A 24,082-nucleotide genomic window follows, 5' to 3' on the forward strand; every position below is an offset into this window, starting at 1 on the left:
CCCCCTCAATTAGTGGAAAATCAGTACACAATGAACCCCCCCTCCACTAAACAAAAATCCTACCTCCCTGCCTCATACTAATTAGAAAAGCTGCCACCATACCATAGAACAGAAATCTAGCTACCAACCACACCTACCACCCCCCCCACCGACCCTTGCTGAATCTCCTTACTTACTGGGTCATTTATTTGAATTTCTGCTTTGGGCAAACCAGCCTTTCCACCTCCTAATAGAGGTACTGCCACCCTCCACCCCTTAAAAGGACAAGCCTGGCCATCCCCACTAATAAAGATCCACTCCCTCAACCTCCTCCCCAGTCAACACAAACTCTGCTTTCTTCCACAAAGAACCAACCTCTCTTCCCCCACTAAGGTGAAGATTACCCTCCATCCCCACTCGGAACAATCTGAGTATATTCCTGCGCTCCATGAATTGCATATAGTGACACCACTATTCCCGGCCAGAATGGAGATGACTGGGTAATTCCTCTGTCAATCATGCCTGGAGACCGCACTGCTGTAGATGACTGGGATTGATTTTACACACAATTTGTATGTAACTATCCTCCACTCGCTGCATTTTGCTAGAGAAATCACCCTGCTTTTATCAGGAGACATTGCTGTAGTTTTGGTCATGAGTTCTGTTTGCTGTAGTTCATAAAGATGCTTTCTAAATAGACTCTGTAGACTGTTTGCTGTAGTGCGCTGTTTAAACAGACTATTTACTTAAACAGGCTTTGTTTGCTGAGAGTCTTGTCTTAAGTCCCGTCCTACCTCCAATTCATTGGCTGACATGGTGGTGTCAGTAGACACTGTTAAAAATGGTAGGTAGGCCATAGCATAGCATTTCAAAATGCATTGAAAACTCTGATGTCAACTTCTTCCAATGGAAAATCCCATGATAAAAGTACTCGCATTAATCTGCTAATGAGACGGCAATTGAAGTTTTCAATATTAAGCTGTTATGACATTGAGAAATGGTGTTATGGCGTTACTAAACAAACCTGGAGAAATCAATGCCTATTCAGAAATAACAAATCTTGCCAGTAAGCTAAACATCTTCAAATTTGAAATACTGGAACCTCCTCACCTTTTAAAACATCAAGGCATATTATTTTTTTTAAAATAAAGGCTTATTAAAAGTACAGTAATATTGAGACCGGTGAAGTTTACAACCACGCCCCCTGTAAGGTAAATCTCCAACCACCCTAAACTTTTGTCGAAATTCTTTTCCAGCTCCTCCCCTCCCCCAGATACTCGTCCAAATCCCCACTCTCACACTGGTATTTTCCTACACTTTCCCCTCCTCCTCGAGGTCACTACCTCCAATGCCTACTCCCTCTCCTGAGTTTTGGTACAATTATCCTCCAGCCTTCTAATCCTGCTTGACTTTAAATCAGCACTTAATCTTGACTGCCCATTTGCAGCACCACAGGAGATCAACTAGTGTTATTTAAATGTGGACAGGCACTGATCGAGGCTGCTTTGCATCTTGGAAAATAATGTGAAAGAGTGAAACCAAGAAATGTGCATTAAACTTTTCCAATCCACTCTGTTCCAAATCTCTCCCCACATCTTTCTCAGGCCTTCCATCCACAACAGTCAGTTTTTGAACTATGACTTTCTGGCTCTAAATGCCACTCTAAAATGAACCAATGGGAGTAGGCGTGAGAAAATCAGCTCTCCCAACAACCCCCTCCCCCCCCAACCCCACCTCATTCCGTCTGTATGGGCAAGTGCCAGTAGAAGGATCTGTCTGGATATTCACCACAGGGAGAACCATAGAGGGGGCACATGTCCTTCCATTCCACAACAAGAATAGTAAAATAACCTGAACTGTCTAAAGTTTTAAAAAATCTTTCAAAGACAACAACTCGGAGCAGGAAGAAATGTAAACAAATCAGTGGGTAAAGGCACTCCTAATGTACTAAACCTTCCAACCAGAAGGTAACAGTTTTGATCTCCAGTCTGTGCTGACTTAGCTGGCCTCAGTCAGGGAGCAGTTGGGGCATTATACCTAACCTCACTGCCCAGAGCTAGGGGAGGAGTGGGAAAAAGTCATCCAGCATTCCCTCTTTTGATTGTTGCCCAACAACAAAATGCACGTCAGGCTCGGCTATCTTTCCCTGCCCAGTCTAATAGTCTGTCAATGCTCATTGTCAAGGGTCACAAAAAGTGATCACTTGAGCAAGCTACTAAAGGGATGGCAGTGGCAGTACTCCACTAAGAGTCAGCACCTGAAAAGGTGGAGGCGGGGGCAGGGGGGGGGGGGGGAAAGAGAGAGAAAAGAAAGAATGAATGAATTAATGATCATGGAATAAGCATCAATATCTAATTCTAAAATTCTAGAATAATTTTTTTTTAAGTTTCCAGTTTCAGAAGAAATTTTGATCTTGTATATTTTGATTAAAAATATTATGGGACCTGAAAAAGATTCTCACTCCCTACGTGCAATCACTTTCTACAGAATAAATTCAGATTAATAGAATGCATTAAATAAGGACTGTACCTCAATAAATTCAAGTTTACTTTCAGACATAAGCATCATTGAAAAAATTCTGATGTGGAGATGCCGGTGATGGACTGGGGTTGACAATTGTAAACAATTTTACAACACCAAGTTATAGTCCAGCAATTTTATTTTAAATTCACAAGCTTTCGGAGGCTACCTCCTTCCTCAGGTGAACGATGTGGAAATCGTTCCACATCGTTCACCTGAGGAAGGAGGTAGCCTCCGAAAGCTTGTGAATTTAAAATAAAATTGCTGGACTATAACTTGGTGTTGTAAAATTGTTTACAATTGAAAAAATTCTGCCACACATGGATCACTATCAATACAGCTGTCATGTTCTGGAGCTATAATTTGTAACTGCAATATCACTTTGCACTGAGCACTTTGTTTAAAAGAAAATTGAGGCACACAATAAATTGAGGTTTTAATAATTTTAATGCAAAATTTCTTGTGAAACTAGAAAAACAATTTATGAAAAAAAAATCAACTTTCACATACATATTTTAAGAGTTCCTGAAGTGAATTTCAGTTTGGCTAGTCCACACAAAGAACATTTGGTTGATTACATTTTAACTAGTCAAATTTGTCTCCTCCAATGTACATTAATCCACTATCTAGAATGATTCCAACTGCATCTTAAAAAATATACAAAAAACATATTAAGTTGAATCAATTGAATCAACCTGGAACTATTTCAACTTATCTATATGGCATATGTAATCCTATTAACAGCAAATAAAGTGATAAACTTTTCTGAAATCTGTAAGATTGAAGTTTACAGCAAGACAGCAATTTACACAAGTAGCAAACAAATTGTATCACTGCCAATTTAGTAAATGCCCATTTAAAATAAGAACTAAGAATATCCCAATTGCTCAGTGGGCTAATTCACTGACTGCTGTGGTAATGAGCCATACAGATCACAATTCAAGAATAGTAATTGGGTACAGGGGCATCCACGCAATGGGACTCATCTATTTTTCCAGGGGGAAAAAAAATCAAACAAATTCCAATATAAATCGGCCAATGGTCTCAAAAATAGGTACCCATGAGCCCATTTTGTTTTTCTAGAACCTAGAGTATATATAAAAAAAACTTCTGATGTAATTTTTCACTAGAAATTTGAATTATCCGATAATTTGAATTAAAGAGAGAAAAGAAAGAGAGAGGGAAAAGAGAGAATGAATAATCATGGAATAAGTATCAAAAAAATGATGATTTTAGAATTAGATATTAAGTTTCCAGTTTCAGAAGAAATTTTAATTGGACCTGAAAAAAAGGTTCACACTCCCTGCAATCAGTTTCTACAGAATAAATTCAGATTAACAGAATGCATTAAATAAGGAAGGTACCTCAATAAATTCCACTTTACTTTCAGGCATAAGCATCATTGAAAAAATTCTGCCATACATGCATCACTATCAATGCAGCTGTCATGTTCTGGAGCTATAATTTGTAACTGCAATATCAATCGTTGGAATTTAGCATTAAAATATGTGATCAGATCATTTGAATTAAGTGACTGAATAAAGAGTAGACTATAGCAGTTTTTCCACATTAAAGTAATTGCTCCAGTAAAAGTACTGCAAGCCCTGAAATGTGAGGAATGTAAATTAAAAATGATTCTATATAAAAAAGGCTACCATTAGTGTTGACATACATCCTTTATTATATACCCAAAGTCAGAATACTAATTCAAAGCCATTAAAGTACACAAGTTCCCCAAAAGTCTAATTGAAAATTTTGGGGTTTTTTTTTTTGGGGGGGGGGGGGGGGGTGGGGGCGGAGAAAAAGAGATTTAAAAATCTTCGGCTTGAACAAAAGGTATGAATTATATAACTGTTACTCAACTGCTAGAACAAAGACAATGGCATATAAATTTGATATTTTCTACCCCTCCTATCTTGAAGGTAATGACTGTTGCTGGGATACAGCTCTACCAGCGCCAGTGGTCCTGCAGTAATTCACATGCGACCCTAGATTGCAAGGATCAGCAGGCTATTCTATTATGGAGAGGGCTCACAGCAGTCCAATGTCGTCCTTAACCAACGTCCACAAACAGACTTTTGAGCAAGGATCACAGGAAATCCATTAAAAGTAGGAGCCCTGGCTGATTATTTCTCTGTCCTAACCCAAGGACACATCAGCCAATTGTGGTGCCACAGTTTCTGAGATCAATTAACTCAGCACACACCATGGTCAGACCCTGGATCTTCCAAATATGTATAGCTCAGTACTAGAACATATTACACATTTACCAGTGAGGCACTGGATAGCAGTCCCCAGTCCATATTTATAAAATTTGAGTTAGGAAAATATATTGGAAAAGGGAGGTGAAAAAGGAAAAGCAGAAAAATAAACAACTTGCATTTATATAGTGCCTTTAACATACAAAAACATCCTAAGGTGCTTAACAGAAGTGTAATCAGACAAAAAATAACAGAGTCAAATAAGGAGATATTAGCAGGGATGACTAAGAGCTTGGTCAAAGAGGTAGTTTTAAGGAAGGTCTTAAAAAGGGTGGTGGGAGGAGGGGGAAAAAAAAGAGGTAGAGAAAGGGAATTCCAGAGCTTAGGGCCTAGGCAGCTAATGGCATAGCCACCAATGTGGGGCAAAGGGAGTGGGGAGGGTGCACAAGAGGCCAGAGTTGGAGGAACACAGTTCATAAATGGTTGTAGGCTGAAGGAGGTTACACAAATAGGGAATGGCAAAGCCATGAAGGGATTCGAACATGAGGATGCAAATTTTAAATTGGAGGCACTGGGGCTCCGAGAACCAATGTAGGTCAGTGAGCACAAGTGATGATGGGTGAGCAGGAAGTGGTGTTGGGGAGGATATAAGCAGCAGAGGAGCTGTAGTTTATGGAGGGTGGAGGATAGGCAGCCAGCCAGGAGAGCATTGGAATAGCTGAGTCTGGAGGCGATAATGGTGTGCATGAGGGTTGCAGCTATAGATAGGAACAGGAGTAGGCCATTCAGCTCCTCGTGCCTGCTCCGCCATTTGATAAGATCATGGCTGAACTGTGATCTAACTCCATATACCTGCCTTTGGCCCATATCCCTTAATACCTTTGGTTGCCAAAAAGCTAGCTATCTCAGATTTAAATTTAGCAATTGAGCTAGTATCAATTGCCGTTTGCGGAAGAGAGTTCCAAACTTCTACCACCCTTTGTGTGTAGAAATGTTTTCTAATCTCACTCCTGAAAGGTCTGGCTCTAATCTTTAGACTGTGCCCCCTACTCCTAAAATCCCCAACCAGCAGAAATAGTTTCTCTCTATCCACCCTATCTGTTCCCCTTAATATCTTATAAACTTCGATCAGATCACCCCTTAACCTTCGAAACTCCAGCGAATACAACCCCAATTTGTGTAATCTCTCCTCGTAACTTAACCCTTGAAATCCAGGTATCATTCCAGTAAACCTACGCTGCACTCCCTCCAAAGCCAATATGTCCTTCCGAAGGTGCGGTGCCCAGAACTGCTCTCAGTACTCCAGGTGCGGTCTAACCAGGGTTTTGTATAGCTCCAGCATAACTTCTGCCCCCTTGTACTCCAGTCCTTTAGATATAAAGGCCAACATTCCATTTGCCTTCTTGATTATTTTCTGCACCTGTTCATGTCACTTCAATGATCTATGTACCTGAACCCCTAAGTCCCTTTGGACATCCACTGTTTTTAAACTTTTTACCATTTAGAAAGTGCCCTGTTCTATCCTTTTTTGATCCAAAGTGGATGACCTCACATTTGTCTACATTGAATTCCATTTGCCACAGTAATGGATCAAAATTTACAGACTAAGAAAATATGACCCCCATTTAATAAATTCATTAATGGACACAAGATAGCTAAGTACATAAAAAGTTGAAGTGCTAGGATTTTCTCAACAGTACGAAGATTGTGTTTTCCAAAATAAAATTTGAGGGCATTGTGAAAACTGTAAATAGTCTAAAGAGGAAAAACATTTAAAAAAAACATTTAGGAACTTGCATTTATGTAGTGCTTGTAACATAGATAATGGCCCAACATGCTGCACAGAAGGGGTGGGGGAGAAAGAGATAGCAACAAAAATAGGGAACCAAGCAATGGAGAGCAAAGGACAAGTCTTCCTGGCTGCCTGGTTAAAAAATTCCAGTAGGTTCACTTCAACATGGCCACCAACTACACGAAGTCGTGGCTAAAAGATATAAAAAACAGTTGACTTCTTACTGGGATATTGTTCCAGACACTGGAAGCCCTCCAGCAGCACTCCTAAACTGCAATTCTTCAGGTAATATCAGCAGACCATTCAACCATTGGCACATCACTGCCAAGCTCAATCATGCAGTCATTTGGGCACTTCCAGTACGGGTTATTGAATAGCAACTTGCCTGAATTTCCCCTAAGCAGCAGAGGGCAATTACATCACCCCTGCCAGCAGTCCAGCTGACATCAGCTAATTTAGCACAGATCAAATCCTATTTTGTATAGCTCAGTTGCTCACCACCTTACTCAGCTGACTCACCAAGAAGCCCTTGGTATTTTCAGTTCGTAAGAAAATGCAGAGGGAAAATGTCCTTTAGCCCATCAGGCCCATTCCATTCAGAAAGCATGTACAATTACTGTATCACAGGGCTACCCTCTTACTTTGAGACGACAAATTTCCTGCCTCAACATGCAACTGGAAAAAAAGTAGTCAAGCAATGTTGCTAAATATCTCTTAAAACCTTATATCTCATACCTTTGCAGATATTGGTTCAGTTCCTTTTAAAAGGTGCCAAATGACCACAAATCAGAAATCTTCTCTGGGAGTTTGTTCCATATAGAATCATAGAATGATGCAGCACAGGAGGTGGCTAATTCAGCCCATTGTGCCTGTTCCAGCTCTTTGAAAGAGCTATCTAATTAGTCCCACACCCCTGCTCTTTCCCCTTAGTCCTGCAAATTAGGCCCTTCAAATATTTGTCCAATTCCTTTTGGAAAGCCACGACTGAATCTGCTTCCACCACCCTTTCATGCAGCACATTCCAGATCATACTCGCTGCGTAAAAGTTTTTCCTCATCACACCTTTGTTTCTTTTGCCAATCACCTTAAATCTCCGGTTCGCGTTCCTTCCGCCAATGGGAACAGTTTCTCTATTTACCTTATCTAAACGCTTCATGATTTTGAACACTTCAATCAAATCTCCTCCTTAACCTTCTAAGGAGAACAACTCCAGCTTCTCCAGTCTATCCACATAACTGAATCCCTCATCCCTGGAACCATTCTGGTAAACCTTTTCTGCACCCTCTCTAAGGCCTTCACATCCTTCCCAGAATTGAACACAATACTCCAGTTGTGACCAAACCAGTGCTTTATAAAGGTTCAACACAACTTCCTTGATTTTGTACTCTATGCCTCTATTTGTAAAGCCCAGGATCCCACATGCTTTTTTAGACACTTTCTCAATCTGTCCTGCCACCTTAAAAAATTTGTGCACATATATCTCCAAACCTCTCTGTTCCTGCACCCCCTTTAGTTTATATTGCCTCTCCTCATTCTTCCTGCCAAAATGTATTACTTCGCACTTCTCTGCGTTAAATTTCATCTGCCATGTGTCCGCCCAGTCCACCAACTTGTGTAGGTCCTCTTGAAGTCTATTACTATCCTCCTCACCGTTGACTACACTTCCAAGTTTAGTGTCAACTGCAAATTTTGAAATTGTGCCCTGTACACCCAAGTCCAAGTCATTAATATGTATCAAAACAAGCAGTGGTCTCAACACCGACCCCCAGGGAACCCCATTGTATACCTTCCTCCAGTCTGAAAAACAACCATTCACCACTCTCTGTTTCCTGTCACTTAGCCAATTTCATATCCATGCTGCCACTGCCCCTTTTATTCCATGGGCTTCAATTTTGCTGACAAGCCTGTTATGTGGCACTTTATCAAACACCTTTTTGAAAGTCCATATACACATCAACCACATTGCCCTCATCAACCCTCCCTGTTACCTCATTAGAAAACTCAATCAAGTTAGTTAAACACGATTTGCCTTTAACAAATCTGTGCTGGCTTTCCTTTATTAATCCACACTTGTCCAAGTGACCATTAATTTTGTCCCGGATTATCTTTTCTAAAAGCTTCCCCGCCACCAAGGTTAAACTGACTGGCCTGTAGTTGCCGGGTTTATCCTTACACCCTTTCTTGAACAAGGGTGTAAACATTTGCTTTACTTCAGCTTTTCTTCATAACTTATTTTCCAAGGCCAGGAATCATCCTGGTCACTCTTCAATAGAATTGAAAAGCAGGGAAGTTATGTTAAACTTGTACAGAATGTTGGTTAGACCACACGAGTAATGTGTAGAGTTCTGGTCACCATATTACAAAAAGGATATTGAGGCATTGGAGAAGGTACAAAAAAAATTTACAAAGATACTACCAGTACTGAGAGGTTATAACTATAAAGGAAAGGCTGAATATGCTGGGCACTTTTCTAGAAAAAAGGCTGAGAGGTGACCTAATAGAGGTCTTTAAAATTATGAAGGGGTTTGATACGGTAGACATAGAGAAAACGTTTCCACTTGTGATGGAGTCCAAAACTAGAGGTATTCAATATACGATAATCACTAATAAATCCAATAGGGAATTCAGGAGGAACAACTTTATTCAAATGTGGAACACGCTACCACAAGGAGTAGTTGAGGCGAATAGTATAGATGCTTTTAAGGGGAAGCTAGATAAATACATGAGGGAGAAAGGAATAGGATATGTAGATAGGGTTACATGAAGTAGGGTGGGAGGAGACTTGTGTAGAGCATAAAAACCAACACAGACCGGTATGGCCAAATGGCCTGTTTCTGTGCTGTAAATTCTATGTAATTCTTGAACCTTTTCTCATGCATCTACATTCTTTGCAATAGGGCGACCACAACTGCACCAAAAACTCCACAACTGGCCGCATCATTCATCTGAACATCAGCATAATTTTTTTGATTTGTAGTCCAATGCCCTCCAGATGCAATTTAGCAGCCAATTTGACTCATTAATAACTGCCTCACAGTGATCAGATGTTTTCAAAGTGTGATGGATGATTATGCCCAAATTATTTTTAGCCTTCGCTAATAAAGACCGATACATGTTTCACTCATTTATTATCTATTCCTATATGCATTACTGTACATTTACCCACATTAAAATCCATTTGCAGTAACTCAGCCCTTTACAGAGTTGGTCCAAGTCTCCCTGAAGATGGCCAATCTGTTCCACTCAGGCATTTGTGTTGTCAGTAAATTTAATAGTACATCAGACACCATGTTTTATGTCATTCACAACTACTGCAAATAGCAAGGATCTCAGACCAGACTCTTGTGGATCTCCACTTTTTCCTAGGCACTGCAGTTTCCATTGATCACCACCCTCTGCCAAGACAATGTGTCAACTGTTTTATGAGCCTTAAGCCTTCTTACCAGTCTTACACGAGGAATTTAATCCAATGGTTTTAGAAAATCCAAGCAAACTATATCTCCTGGAGTACCTTCTTTCACTACCTTAGTTAGCCCTTGAACTCCACGAGGTGTGCAAGTCATGTTGTATTACTTCTTAAAGCACAAAGATTGCTTCCTATAATGCCCATGTTCTGTTCATTTATAGCATACCATAGAATGTCACCAAGTATTTTTTCCCCACTATAGATTAAGGTAATCTCTGGAATTACCAGGTTGATGTGTTACTCATTATTTGGCTATTGGAAATACATTTGCCTTTTCTAGACCTTGATCACTACTTCAGTATTTATGAAGGTCTGAAAAATAACAGAAGTATCACTAATTTTATTCTAGGATGTATCCCATCTGGACAGGAACTTGGTAGATATTTAATCCTTACAGTTTCTGCATAACACTTTCTTTGCTAATTTACAAACATAGGAACAGGAGTAGGCCATTCAGCCCCTCGAGCCTGTTCCACCAATCAGTCCAAGGCTGATCTGTATCTTAACTCAATTTACTCACCTAAGTTTCATATTTCTCAACTTCTACATATGAAATGGATTGCTTAGTTCAAGCAGTTCCATCCTGACATTTATGGTCAACTAAGGCCAATTTAAGTATCAATCTCCCTTTTCACAGCCAAAATTTATCTGAAAGTGTCAAAAGAATGCTGAAAGTAAGCAAAAAGCTGAATATACATATTCCGTTTCACTGTACACAGGAACCAAGCAGACACTTCCGTTCAATTACCAAAAGTACTGAGTGTTCCAACACAAAACCAATCATTTATACATGAAGCTATTAAAATAGCTTTTCCATTATAGCCAACTACCTACGGTAAGAAATGAATTAAACTACTGTACAATTGATCTTAATCCACACTTTATTCCTAACACTTGCTGCAAAAAAAAACTTCATGTCCTAGATTATCAATTAGAGACAAAAAAATCAGTTTTCCCAACTTTTCATAGTAGGTACAGCGCAGGAGGCCATTCGGCCCATCATGCCTGTGCCAGCTCTTTGACAGCTATCCAATTAGTCCCATTCCCCTGCTCTTTCCCCATAACTCTAAATTTTTCCCTTCAAGTATTTATCCAATTCTTTTGAAAGTTACTATTGAATCTGCTTCCACCATCCTTTCAAGCAGTGCATTCCAGATCATTACAACTCGCTGCATAAAAAAGTTTCCTCACGTCGCCTCTGGCTCTTTTGCCAATCACTTCAAATCTGTGTCCTCTGGTTATCGACCCGTCTGCCATTGGAAACAGTTTCTCCTTATTTACTCTGTCAAAACCCTTCATGATTTTGAACATCTCTCAAATCTCCCCTTAACCTTCTTTGTTCTAAAGGAGAACCATCCCAGCTTCTTCACATAACTGAAATCCCTCATTCCTGGTATCAATCTAGTAAATCTCTTCTGCACCCTCTAACGCCTTGACATCCTTCCTAAAGTGTGGTGCCCAGAATTGAACACAATACTCTAGCTGAGGCCTAACCAGTGTTTTATAAAGGTTTGGCATAACTTCCTTGCTTTTGTACTCTATGCCTCTATTAATAAAGCCCAGGATACCATATGCTTTTTTAAAAAAAAAAGCCTTCTCAACTTGTCCTGCCACCTTCAAAAGATTTGTGTATGTGCACCCCCTTTAAAATTGTACCATTTAGTTTATATTGCCTCTCCTCATTCTTCCTAACAAAATGTATCTCTTCACACTTCTCTGTGTTAAATTTCATCTGCCATGTGTCTGCCCATTTCACCAGTCTATTTCCTCCTGAAGTATGCTGCTATCTTCTACATTGTTTACTACATTTCAGTTTACTATCATCTGCAAACTTTGAAATTATACCCTCTATTCCCAAGTCCAGGTCATTAATATATATCAAAAAGAGAAGTGATCCTAATACTGACTCCTAGGGAACACCTGGATACTTCCCTCCAGTCTTAAAAATAACTGGTCACTACTACTCTCTTTTATGTCCGTTAGCCAATTTTGTATCCACCCTGCAACTGTCCCTTTAATCCCATGGGCTTTAATTTTGCTAACAAGTCTATTATGCGGTACTTTATCAAATGCCTGTTGAAAGCCCATACGCACATAACCACACCACCATCAACCCTCTCCGTTGCTTTATCAAAAGAACTCAAGTTAATCAAGCACTATTTTCCTTTAACAAATCCGTGCTGACTTCCATTTAGTAGTCCATACTTTTTCAAGTGCCAATTTATTGTGTCCTAGATTATTGTCTCAAAGTTTCCCCACCACAGACGTTAGGCTGACTGGTTTGTAATTGCCGGGTTTATCCCTCCATCCTTTTTTGAACCGGGTTGTAATATTTGCAAGCCTCCAGTCCTCCGGCACCATCCCCAAAAGCTAAGGAGGATTGGAAGATTGTGGCCAGAGCCTCCGAATTTCCATCCTTACTTCCCTCAGTAACCTAGGATGCATCCCACCTGAACTGGGTGACTTTTCTACTTTGAGCGCTGGCAACTTTTTAAGTACCTTCTTTATTTTTATCCTATCCAATATCGCTACTACCTCCTCCTATACTGCTCCAATGGCAGCATCCTCTTCTCTAATGAAGACAGATGTAAAGTATTCATTTAGTGGCTCAGCCATGCCCTCCGCCTCCACAAGATCTTTTTTGTCCCTTGTCAACCCGCCCTTTTTGACTAACCTTTTACTATTTATATGTTTACAAAAGACTCTTAGGTACCTTTTTATGTTAGCCGCTAATCTATTCTCATACTTTCTCTTTGTCCCTCTTATTCCTTTTTAGATCGCCTCTATACTTTCTGTATTCAGCCTGGTCCTCCACTGTATTATGAATCTTACATTCATTATAAGCCTCCTTTTTCTGTTTCATTTCAATCTCTATCTCTTTAGTAATCCAGGGAGCTCTAGCTTTGGATGTCCTTCCTTTCCCCCTCATAGGAATGTGTCTACTCTGTATCCAAATCAACTTCATTGTTCAATTACTGTTTTGCCTGCCAATTTTTGATTCCAATCCACCTGGGCAAGATCCCTCCTCCAGTTTAGTATTTTCACATTTGATTGTTCCTTGTCCTTTTCCATAACTATTTCAAACCTAATGATATGATCTCTGTTCCCCAAATGCTCCCCGACTGAAACATGCTCCACTTCATTCCCCAGAACTGGATCCAGCACTGTCGTCTTCCTGGCTGAGCTGGAAACACACAGTTCCAGAAAGTGTTCTCGTACACATTTCAGGAATTTCTCCCCCTCTTTGCCCTTTACACGGTTACTGTCCTAGTCTATATTGGGATAACTGAAGTCCCCCATTATCACTACTCTATAGTTCTTGCATCTATCTGTAATTTACCTGCAAATTTACTCCTCTACCTCCTTCCCACTATTTAGTGGCCTATAGTAAACACCCAGTAGCGTAATAGCTCCTCTATTGTTCCTTAATTCTAACCAAATAGATTATCTTTGACCCCTCAACTGCATCATCCCTTTCCAGTGCTATAATAGTTTCTTTGATCAATACTGCCACCGCCCCCCACCCGCCTTGCCTCCTTTCTTTCTTCAATACTTTGTAGCCAGGAATATTAACTAACCAATTCTCCCCCCCTCTTTGAGCCAGGTCTCTGTTATTGCCACTATATCATAGTCCTATGTGGCGACTTGAGACTGCAGCTCACCAACCTTATTTACCATGCTACGTGCATTTACGCACGTGCACTCTCTCATCTTAGTCTATCTTGCATTTGTCCCCTGTCGGATCCCTATTTCTGAACTATTCTTTATTCTAGTGCTACTTGTGCACCTTGTTTCTCCTCTCTAATGTTTCATCCTGGTGCCCATCCCCCTGCCAAATTATTTTAAATCCTCCCCCACAGCACTAGTTATCCTCCCCGCAAGGATATTGTTCCCAGCTCTGTTGAACTGCAACCCGTCCATCTTGAACAGATCCCTCCTTCCCCAGAAATCTGAAGCTCTTCCTACTGCACCATTGTTCCAGCCACACATTAACCTGTCTTACCTACCATTCCTATACTCACAAGCACGTGGCACTGGGAGTAATCCAGATTTCTATCTTTGAGGTCCTGCTTTTTAACTTCCTCCCTGGCTCCTGAAACTCTGACTGCAGGACCTCGACCCTTTTCCTTCCTGTCATTGGTTCCCACACGGACCATGACTTCTGGCTGTTCTCTCTTTCTCCTCTCCTCTCTTTCCCCCCCCCTCAAAATGTTCTGCACCTGCTCAGTGATGTCTTTTACCCTGGCACCAGGGAGGCAACACCATGCGGGACTCACGTTGGTGTTTGCAGAAACACCTGTTTATCCCCAACTACCAAATCTTCTATAATTGTGCTTCTTTTGCCCCCGTGCAGCAGAGTCTCCCACGGTGCCGTGGATTTGTTCCTGACTGCACTCCCCCAAGATGTCAACACCCTCACTGGTATTCAACACTGAATAACGGTTTGAGAGTGCCACACTCCTGCACTGCCTGCCTGTTCCTCCTAGTCTGTCTGGGGTCACCCCCTCCCTCTCCGCCTGAACTCTCTGTAGCTGCAAGGTTACCACCTCCTGAAAGATGCTATACACAAAACTTTCAGCTTCCCGTATGCACTGTAGTGACACAAGCCACTCCTCAAGCTCAGAAACCCTGAGCTCAAGCTGTTGGCGGCATTTCCTGTACACGTGGTTCTCCAGGACACACAAAGTGTTCAGGATGTGCATGCGACAGGTCCCAGCTGTCGTGCCATCTTAGCTAACAGTTATTTAAACTTTGTTTAGCTTTAAGGCACCTTACTGTTTATCTGTCACTAAAACACTAACCAACGAACTAAATACTTACTGACTTACCCTCAGCGCTCCTCCTCGTCTTGTTTGGATTCCTCGTGCGGCTCACTTTTGTTTTGTTCAGTCTTAGTTTATAGTGCTTTGGTTTAAATTACTTAGCACCTCCTTCCCCCTCTACAACTAATTCCCACACTCACCAAATTGACAGTTGAATGTCCTCTGTTAGCACTTCACTCCGTTAGAGGTTCAATCTCTATCTCTTTCCCAACCTTTGTGCTCAAGCTCTAATTTATACCAAATTTAAAAAATTCAAAAGATGTTTGGAGAATCTCATCCCCAAAACCTTTGCAGCTCAAGAACATGTCCACTATACATTTTTCATCAACTGTACAAATAGCAAATCAAACCCACTTCATCTGTATTACTTATCTCCATTGTTCCTCAGAAAGCATGCTAATTTTCATGTAGCGTTTATTTTTTTTAACCTAAATCAGCTTTTCTACAAAGAAATTTCTGTTCCTACTAAGATAATGGGATAGTCTAATAAATAAGTTTATATATACTAGCAAATCTCCCATGACACTGCTCACGAAGCTGAATGATACACCATTTCATAAGATCAGTAATATCATGCACAATGTATTATTCTGCAGATAACACGGACGTATGTCTCTTTAAAGCTTCAATGTCTATTTGTTAAGTAAACAAAGCCTTGGGTCATTTATAGTTTAATAATTGTTTTGTCAGGAAACTTTGAAAATTGGAAGTTTCAGGCTCCAGATCTAAAGCACACAGAATTTTAATTTATTTTGTTTTTAAAAGTGAAGCCTGCTCTCACAAATGTATTGTTTTTAATATGTCACTAGTGCATCTCCCATGGTGCCATTCATAGTAAGTCAGATGATGTGCTGTTTTATATTATACTGTGTAAAACACCCATAATTTTATTGCTAAAGTTTGGGTCCGTGTCGTTCTAAGAACATAGGTATGTGTTCCTTTAAAGCTACAAAGTCTAAACAGTGTTAGTAAATAGTGATTTGGGTTCATTCAAAACTTAATTGCTATTCAGGCTGCCAATCAGGATCCTGCCTTTGTTTGTGGGAATGCCAACTAAAAGTGCAGATATTCTGGCCCACCTCAGGTATGTTCTGCTCTTGGAGTTTCCTTAGAGATTTCAAATCCTGTTTTTGTTTCTTAATATTTGCATCACCACTCCCCCACGCACAAATGTGACAGAAAGCATTAGACTGTGTGCAGTGTCTAAGTTTTCATAATAGGATATAGCAATATAGACAGTGAATCTCCTGTGGCATTGGTCATGGTAGCTGGACAATGTACAATTCCAGAAAGAAAGGAGTTTGATACCATGTAATGCACAACGCATTATTCTGCTAAGGTGAAGCAGTGTCCTTTTACAGCAACAAAGCTAGATGTTAAGTAAATGTTTTTTTGGGTCAGGGAACTTGGCAAAAATTGCATGTAATATTAAGCTGCAGAGGAAAAAGTACACAACTTTAAGTAACTGGCAATCTTTAAGTAATCTAAAATTAATCTGAACGCCCTACACATCCCTATGCAAAGTATGCTGGTACTGGACTGGTATCCCTGCTCCAATTAGATTCAATGAACTTATGCCTGCACTGCAGACTTTGCACTAATGCATGAACTGAGCCAACTGGGGTCACTCCAGGTACCACTACAAAATGTACAATTCAAGCCAATTAGCAAACAAGAGTTTACGCCTGAACTCTAATGTTATGCACTAACATTGGGGTGCTAGATTGAACAAATTACTACAGCAGAGAATGAGAGAAAATTGAGTCAAGTGAGTGTCTTTCAGCATCAACAGTATATTAAGTCCACTACCTACTTCTAAACCAGTATCCCACAACTAAATCGCTAGCTGTTGACTCAAGTTGACCAAAAAAGTGCTCACATTAATTATAATCCTTTGTATCAGTATTTTTTTAAATTTCAGTATCAAGGCACTTCACAATAGCTCAGTTTCTATCAACCCATCTTGGCAGATAAACCATCATGCAGATAAGTATCCCCAGAGTTGAAGAAACAGATGAATCACATGACCTGAAACTATTCATATTGGTCCAACTAGTGACATTATTTTAAACCATTTTACAAACTGAACTGATCTCAAAATAAAATCCCCTGCTGGCTAAGCAAGTTTATTCAATTAGCAGCACAGCCTTAGGGACCAAAAAGATCCCCAATTTGATCTCTAGTGTGCATCAAGGCAGCTGATCTCAACCAGGGCAATAGGGCAAATGCATTTAGCCTCAGCATCCTAGGTTGGAGATGGATGGGAAACAGCCAGAGTCTCTGCTTCGGCTTCCAGGAACCACTGCTGAAACAGCACGTGCATACATGAATATATAACATAGTGAGAAAAAACCACGAGGGCCATCGAGCCTACCCCACCAATCAAACAGTGCGACCACACTGTTCAGCCACCCCAAAAAGAGAGGAAAATCCTGCAGCCAATTCAAGAAAAATTCCACGAAATTCCTTTCTGATTTCATATGGCAATCAAGCAAACAAGGATAGAAGGGCTCATGGGGCTGGGGCTATATATTAGCATGGATAGAAGATTGGTTAACAGACAGAAAACAGAGAGTAGGGTTAAATGAGTCATTTTGAGGTTGGCAGGCTGTAACTAGTGGGGTACCGCAAGGATTGGTGTTTGGGCCTTAGCTATTTACAATCTATATTAATGACTTAGATGAAGGGACCGAGTGTAATGTATCCAAGTTTGCTGACGATACAAAGCTAGGTGGGAAAGTAAGCTGTGAGGAGGACAAAGAGTCTGCAAAGGGATGTAGACAGAATAAGTAAGTGGGCAAGAAGGTGGCAGATAGAGCATAATGTGGGGAAATGTGAGGTTATTCACTTTGGTAGGTAGAAACACAGAATATTTTTGAAATGGTGAGAAACTATTAAATGTTAGTTGTCCAGAGACTTGGGTGTCCTCGTACAAGAAACACAGAAAGTTAGCATGCAGGTACAGCAACCAATTAAGGCGGCAAATGACATATTGGCCTTTATTGCAAGGGGGTTGGATTACAAGAGTAAGGAAGTCTTACTACAATTGTACAGGGCTTTGGTGAGACCTCACCTGGTCTACTGCGTTCAGTTTTGGTCTCCTTATCTAAGGAAGGATATACTTGCCTTAGAGGTGGTGCAATGAAGGTTCACTAGATTAATTCCTGGGATGAGAAGATTGTCCTATGAGGAGTTCAGACGAATGAGAGGTGATCTCATTGAAACATATAAGATTCTAAGGGAGCTTGACAGGGTAGATGCTGAGAGGTTCTTCACCCTGGCTGGAGAGTCTAGAACTAGGGGGCATAGTCGCAGGATAAGGGGTCAGCTATTTAAGACTGAGATGAGGAGGAATTTCTTCACTCAGAGGGTGGTGAATCTTTGGAATTCTCTACCCCAGAGGGTCGGTGAGTATATTCAAGGCTGAGATAGATAGATTTTTGGACTTTAGGGGAATCAAAGGATATGGGGATTGGGCAGGAAAGTGGAGTTGAAGTCAAAGATCAGCCATGATCTTATTGAATGGCGGAGCAGGCTCAAGGGGCTGTATAGCCTACTACTGCTCCTATTTCTTATGTTCTTATGATAGGAGTGGGCTTGGCTGTGAAACCCCATGGATAAATTGCATGCCAATACTCAACTGTTAAGGCTTATAGGGCAACAATGACCACTGTGCAGAGATACTAAGAGTGACTAGTGGGACTATATCCAGCATTGATTCAATAATTTCCAAGAGTGGAAAAGAAAAAAAATCATCTGCACTGGACAAATAATAAACAGGCTTTTAACTCATGGACAAGACTGAAAAACTTCTAAAAAACAGTACCTCACAACCTGAATAAACATGCTGACCTTAAAAAAAATTGGACTAAGTTTATTTCTACAACTGGAATAGATATTAAAATATGCAATCACATACTTGCTCAAAGACAGGAAATTTAGGAAAAGAATAAAGATTAGCAACATTAGAAAATGAAATGCACACTGTGATTGTGTTTTGTTAAAAGCACAAAAACCCATGTAATGCAAATTTTCAACTGTTCATTTTTAGTAACTACATAAATTACACAATAGTGCAACCAGTGAAGCAAATTTAAAATCAGTGTAAGCATCATACTTAGTTAACTAATATTAGTCACGAGAGTTAGAAAAAGTATGTTCCAAAAGCTGTTATACAGCTCAGGGGAATGCAAAAGACCCCATGGAAGTTTTTGGAAGAGCAGGGAATTCTTCCAGTGTCCTGGCCAACATTTATCCCTCAACCAACACCACCAAAACAGATCAACTGGTTATTTGTCTCATGCCATCTGTGCAAATTGAATGCTTCATTGGTACAAAGAGTGATTACATTTCAACAGAAAGTTATTGGCTATAAAGCACTTTCAGATGCATTGAGGATGTGAAATGTGCTAAATAAATGCAAGTTCTTTCTTGCTTAAACAATCCAGATAGGTATATCTGTGCAAATACTATTTTAGTCACCTATTACCACTAAGTTTCAGAGTGGTAGAAGTAGCAGAATTTTGTATTTCACTACTTCAGATGCCACATCTTGAGATTTCACTCCAGTGATAACATGGATGGGTATGGAGAGCATTGAGCAGCTTTCCCTATTCATGTCACATCAGGGTAAGAACACAAAATGTCTGCTTCCAAACTGCTTCTCCTAATTTTGAGACATGAAACACACGGGGGAAACTGCGTCATCACCAAGTGTTAAACTGTCTCTAACATTTAATAGCACAACAGTTAAACTGAAGATGTTTCCTTTTAACACAGCTTTCAAGATAGTTGAAGCTGCACAGTTTCTTTGACCTTGATCAAATCAGAATTAAAAAGTTAAATCATGTGACACTGCCACTATGAGAGTAGACTAGAAGGCAGAAATGTTATTGGTAGTTAGGTTAGCTATGACAAGTTTGCCAAAATCTAAAATAGACCAAGTTAATTTAAGCTACTACTCTCCTTCACTGCATTTCTAATGTTTAGTAAATAAAAAGGAAGACAGATTTCAGTATAATTTACTACCGGATTCCATTGTTAGAGGTTCTAACATTAGACATTTTGTTCCTTTATTTCAGTAGCCTACAGCTACTATCCATTTTGAACTGGAAATTTACCCGTAAACCATAAGTAAATAAGGTTGAATGAACTCACATCAAATATGTAAACCTTTTCTAAAATTAAGATACCTTGACTAAGGGCCAAAGACTTATAGCCCAGGACACCAAAGGTAAAGAGAGATGATGAGCTAAATGGTGGAGCCAACATTGACAAATTATAAATCAAATCTCAAAATTCTGGAGATTATAAATTGCCCCAATTATGCTGCAAAACAGTTCAGAAAATTGACACTTGTAACAAGTTTCGTTCTTGTTAAAGACCTGTTAGGCTTAAACTGTGTGTAATTTGCATCATTAGATAACTGGTGTTACAAATAAGGTTAGAATGAGTCAACAAATTAGTAATCCATACAACTGAAAACCACCAAATGCACCTACCTTCTGATTTTAACTTTGTCAGAACAAAAATCAGATAGTTATTGAAGTCTGGATATTGATTAAGTTGCTCCAGTTTCTAAAAAAAAGCTAAGGAAATATTTTACAACTGTGACGACATACAAAAAAATGACGTTTGAAATAAAACATGTTATAAACAGTTTCCCAGGTAAAAACAGAAATTAAATTATGAAATAAATCAGACGGTGTTTTTAAAATAGTTATTTAGGCAGTTTATCAAATCACCACAAAATAGACAGAAGTGTATCGTTGAAATGGAAGGAAAAGATAGAGCGTTTCCGTAATAATTAGAGCAACCTATTTCGTATTACAACATTCACCACCACGGCCTCCTATCAGCCAATTTATACAACGTGAGACGCATGGCGATGATGTGTTAGGCATGCCTTTCGTGTTAAAGCACCATTAAAAAAAGGTTCCGTAAAACTGCATACGCCACAGGCTTCACGTTCAGCCTGGTGGCGCACTGTATCCATATTATGGGAGAGTGAAACCACAGTTAAAGAGAAAAAAAACCTTCAAAGACGCACACGAATATTTCAATTTTGAATAACTAAGACGTTTCCAAAGAGGGGGAGGGGGGAGAAAGTGTCTCCCTCAGCCTCTCCAGCTCAGGCACAACCCTAAATTGCTTCATCTTTGATCCTCCCGTCTCAAACACGACAATATGGAACATTTCCCCACCGAGCACGTTTCGATGAGCGATTTTAAGAAAAATAAGTCAGGCCGGCCAAGTTACGATGCTGCCGCTTTGTAAAAGATACTTGCTGAACGGATCTCTGGATGGCGGTGTCTGGAGACTGCGATTCCTTCAATAGCTGTAGAATCTGCTGGAGCCCTTGCTCGTCGGGTTTCCACTCAAACTCCATCTTGGTTTGCTGCAATGAGACAGAGAGAGCGAGAGTCCGGTCAAACACCACAAACACATTCAACTCACACCGCTCACCATCAACGCCTACCCTTAGCCCGCAACGCAAAATTAAAATTCAGGTGCTTAAATTCTTACAGACCTAATTGCACTATACGAGGTATGTGTTTTCTTCTCCCCCAGTCAAACGTGACAACAATCCTACTAACACCGCGCTGCCAAGGCCTAAAACGACAGACTCATGGCGAATTTTCAATCCAGTCAGACAACAGAACTGAAAGACTCGCTCCCTCCCTGGGTCCTAATGCGCAACCGCTCATTCGTCCAGCCACAAACCTGCCTATCTCGCTCTCTGGGTCCTAAAGACATTAGTTTCTAGTGTGGGTTTAAAGCTGAAAATTATTTTACAAACCAGTAAAAGACAAATCGATTTTTTTTAAAAACTAAGATTTATTTGATGACATGTGTTCCACGTTTGCAGAAGAAAAATCAAAACAATAGAAGTTCTATTTATGGCACAGAAATTTAACGAGTGGGCAATACTGGAGGTCCTACAACAGTAAATGTTCTTTTGGCCTACATCATACATCCATCAACAGCACTTTCACAAATGAAATACAACAGATTCCTATTAAACATTAAAATATAAAAACATATTTTCTCTCCTGTTTTCCTCCCTTCTTCGTACTCGAGTAGTCTTACTGATACCCGCAGCTTTCAAGTATCGCAGAGTTGCAGAATTTTACATTCAGCACATCGCGCCTGCACCAGTTCTCTTGTCTTATTCCCCTGCCCTTTCCATACACACCATTTTCTTTTCTTTTTCAAGCATTTATCCACTTTTAAACACCATTAAAGATTAATTCAGTCACTGTTTCTGGTAGGAAATTCCATGTCCTAACATGTCCTCTATTTCTAACTTCTCCCTTCATTCTTTTGGTAAAGATCTTAAATTTATGTCTAATAATTACAAATTCACTGACCAGTAGAAATAGTTACCCAAATTTGACTTCAAAACCTCTCAATTTTGAACACCTTTATCTTAAACTTTTTTTTCCCTAAAGAGCCCCAGTTTATCTAGTCTCATTACTAGAGCATCTCATCTTTGGTATCATATTAGTAAATCTCTTCTGTACTCTCCATTATTCTGGTATCTGTCCTAAAGTAGGACATTCAAAACTGAACACAGCATTCTAACTGTGGCCTAACCAATGATGCGTATAGATTTAGCATTACTTCTTTGTTTTTGTACTCGATGCCACCATCGATAAAATGCAAGATCCCGGCACTTTTTATGGCTTTATCAACCTGTTCTCTCACTTTTAAAGATTCACATATCTAAACCTCTATGTCTCTGTTGTACTCCTTTTAAAATTTTACCATTTAGTGTATAATTTCTCACCTTACTCTTCCACCCAAAATCTATCACCTCACATCTTCTCTGCATTAGATTTCGACAACTGATCAATCCACTAATTTTGTCTTCCTGAAGTCACTAAGCCCTCTTCACAGTTAACCATGCTCCTTATTTTTATGTCATCCGCAAATTTTGATGTTGTGCCTCGTGTCATGGTTCAGATCATATATGTATTTGGGGGAAAATTCCACGATCTAGGGTGCAGAATTGCGATGCAATTCCAAGGGGGGAAGCATAATGAGAGGCGGGTGAAAGAGATCCTGGTTGTGCTGGGTTTCAGCCCCACTGATATCTAGGTAAGCTATTTGACAGTGGGGTGGCACTACAGCCTAGCACAATCGTATTTTCATCAAACGAGGAGGGGTGGCAGTATTGATTAAGGAGAATATTGCAGTGCTGGAGAGAGGGGATGTCCTGGAGGGGTCAAGGACAGAATTTATTTGGTTAGAGTTAAGAAATAAAAGAGGTGCCATTACACTACTGGGTGTATTCTATAGGCCACCAACTAGTGGGAAGGATATAGAGGAGAAAATCTGCAGGGAAATTACAGAGAGGTGCAAAAGCTACAGAGCAGTGATAACTGGGGACTTCAACTATCCTAATATAGATTGGGATAACAATATAAGGGGCAAAGAGGGGGAGGAATTTTTAAAATGTTTTCAGGATAACTTTCTTGACCAGTACGTTTCCGACCCAACGAGGAAGGAGGCATTGCTGGACTTTGTTCTAGGGAATGAGGCGGGATAAGTGGAGCAAGTGTCAGTGGGGGAGCATTTAGGGAGCAGCGATCATAGTATCATAACGTTTAGGATAGCTATGGAAAAGGACACAGACCACTCCAAAGTAAAAACTTATTTGGAGGGCGGCCAATTTCATGGGTACAGTAGCATAGTGGTTATGTTGCTGGACTAGTAATTCAGAAGTCTAGACTAATAAACCGGAGTCATGACTTCAAATCCCGCCACGGCAGCTGGGAATTTAAATTCAATTAATTAAATAAAATCTGGAATTAAAATACCAGCATCAGTAATGGTGGCCATGAAACCGGATTGTCGTAAAAACCCATCTGGTTCTCTAATGTCCTTCAGGGAAGGAAACCTGCCATCCTTACCCGGTCTGGCCTATATGTGACTCCAGACCCACAGCAACGTGGTCGATTCTTAACTGCCTTCTGAAATGGCCGAGCAGGCTACTCAGTTGTAAAATCTCGCTGAAAAAAGTCATAAGAAGAATAAAACCGGAGGGACCACCCGGCATCAGACCACTAGGCACTGGACACAACAAAGGCAAACCAAGCCCAGTCGGCCCTGCAAAGTCCTCCTCATTAACATCTGGGGACATGTGCCAAAATTGGGAGAGCTGTCCCACACACTAGTCAAGCAACAGCCTGACATAGCCATACTCACAGAATCATACCTTTCAGCCAACGTCCCAGACTCTTCCATCACCATCCCTGGGTATGTCCTGTCCCACCGGCAGGACAGACCCACCAGAGGT

At 40.3% G+C, this 24,082-nt stretch overlaps 1 protein-coding gene across 6 annotated transcripts in view; it reads right to left on the reverse strand.

Moving 5' to 3' along the window:
- tnpo1 (transportin 1) overlaps nucleotides 1-24,082 on the reverse strand; it is a 156,133-nt gene that overhangs the window by 105,527 nt on the left and 26,524 nt on the right. For 5 of the 6 annotated variants that reach the window (XR_010962655.1, XM_067982738.1, XM_067982735.1 and 2 more), the window contains exons 2-3: nucleotides 21,065-21,178; nucleotides 20,283-20,358 (exon numbers count right to left, since the gene is read on the reverse strand). Coding sequence is in view for 5 of the 6 variants with exons in the window: in XM_067982735.1 (XP_067838836.1) it covers nucleotides 20,283-20,358; nucleotides 21,065-21,178 (190 nt within the window). In the remaining variant the exon portion in view is untranslated. Of the gene's footprint in view, nucleotides 1-20,282; nucleotides 20,359-21,064; nucleotides 21,179-21,310; nucleotides 21,442-24,082 lie in introns of those variants that run through there. The other variant, XM_067982737.1, reaches the window with a different exon arrangement.

This window comes from Heptranchias perlo, chromosome 4 (assembly GCF_035084215.1).
Source record: "Heptranchias perlo isolate sHepPer1 chromosome 4, sHepPer1.hap1, whole genome shotgun sequence".
Lineage (NCBI taxonomy): Eukaryota > Metazoa > Chordata > Chondrichthyes > Hexanchiformes > Hexanchidae > Heptranchias > Heptranchias perlo.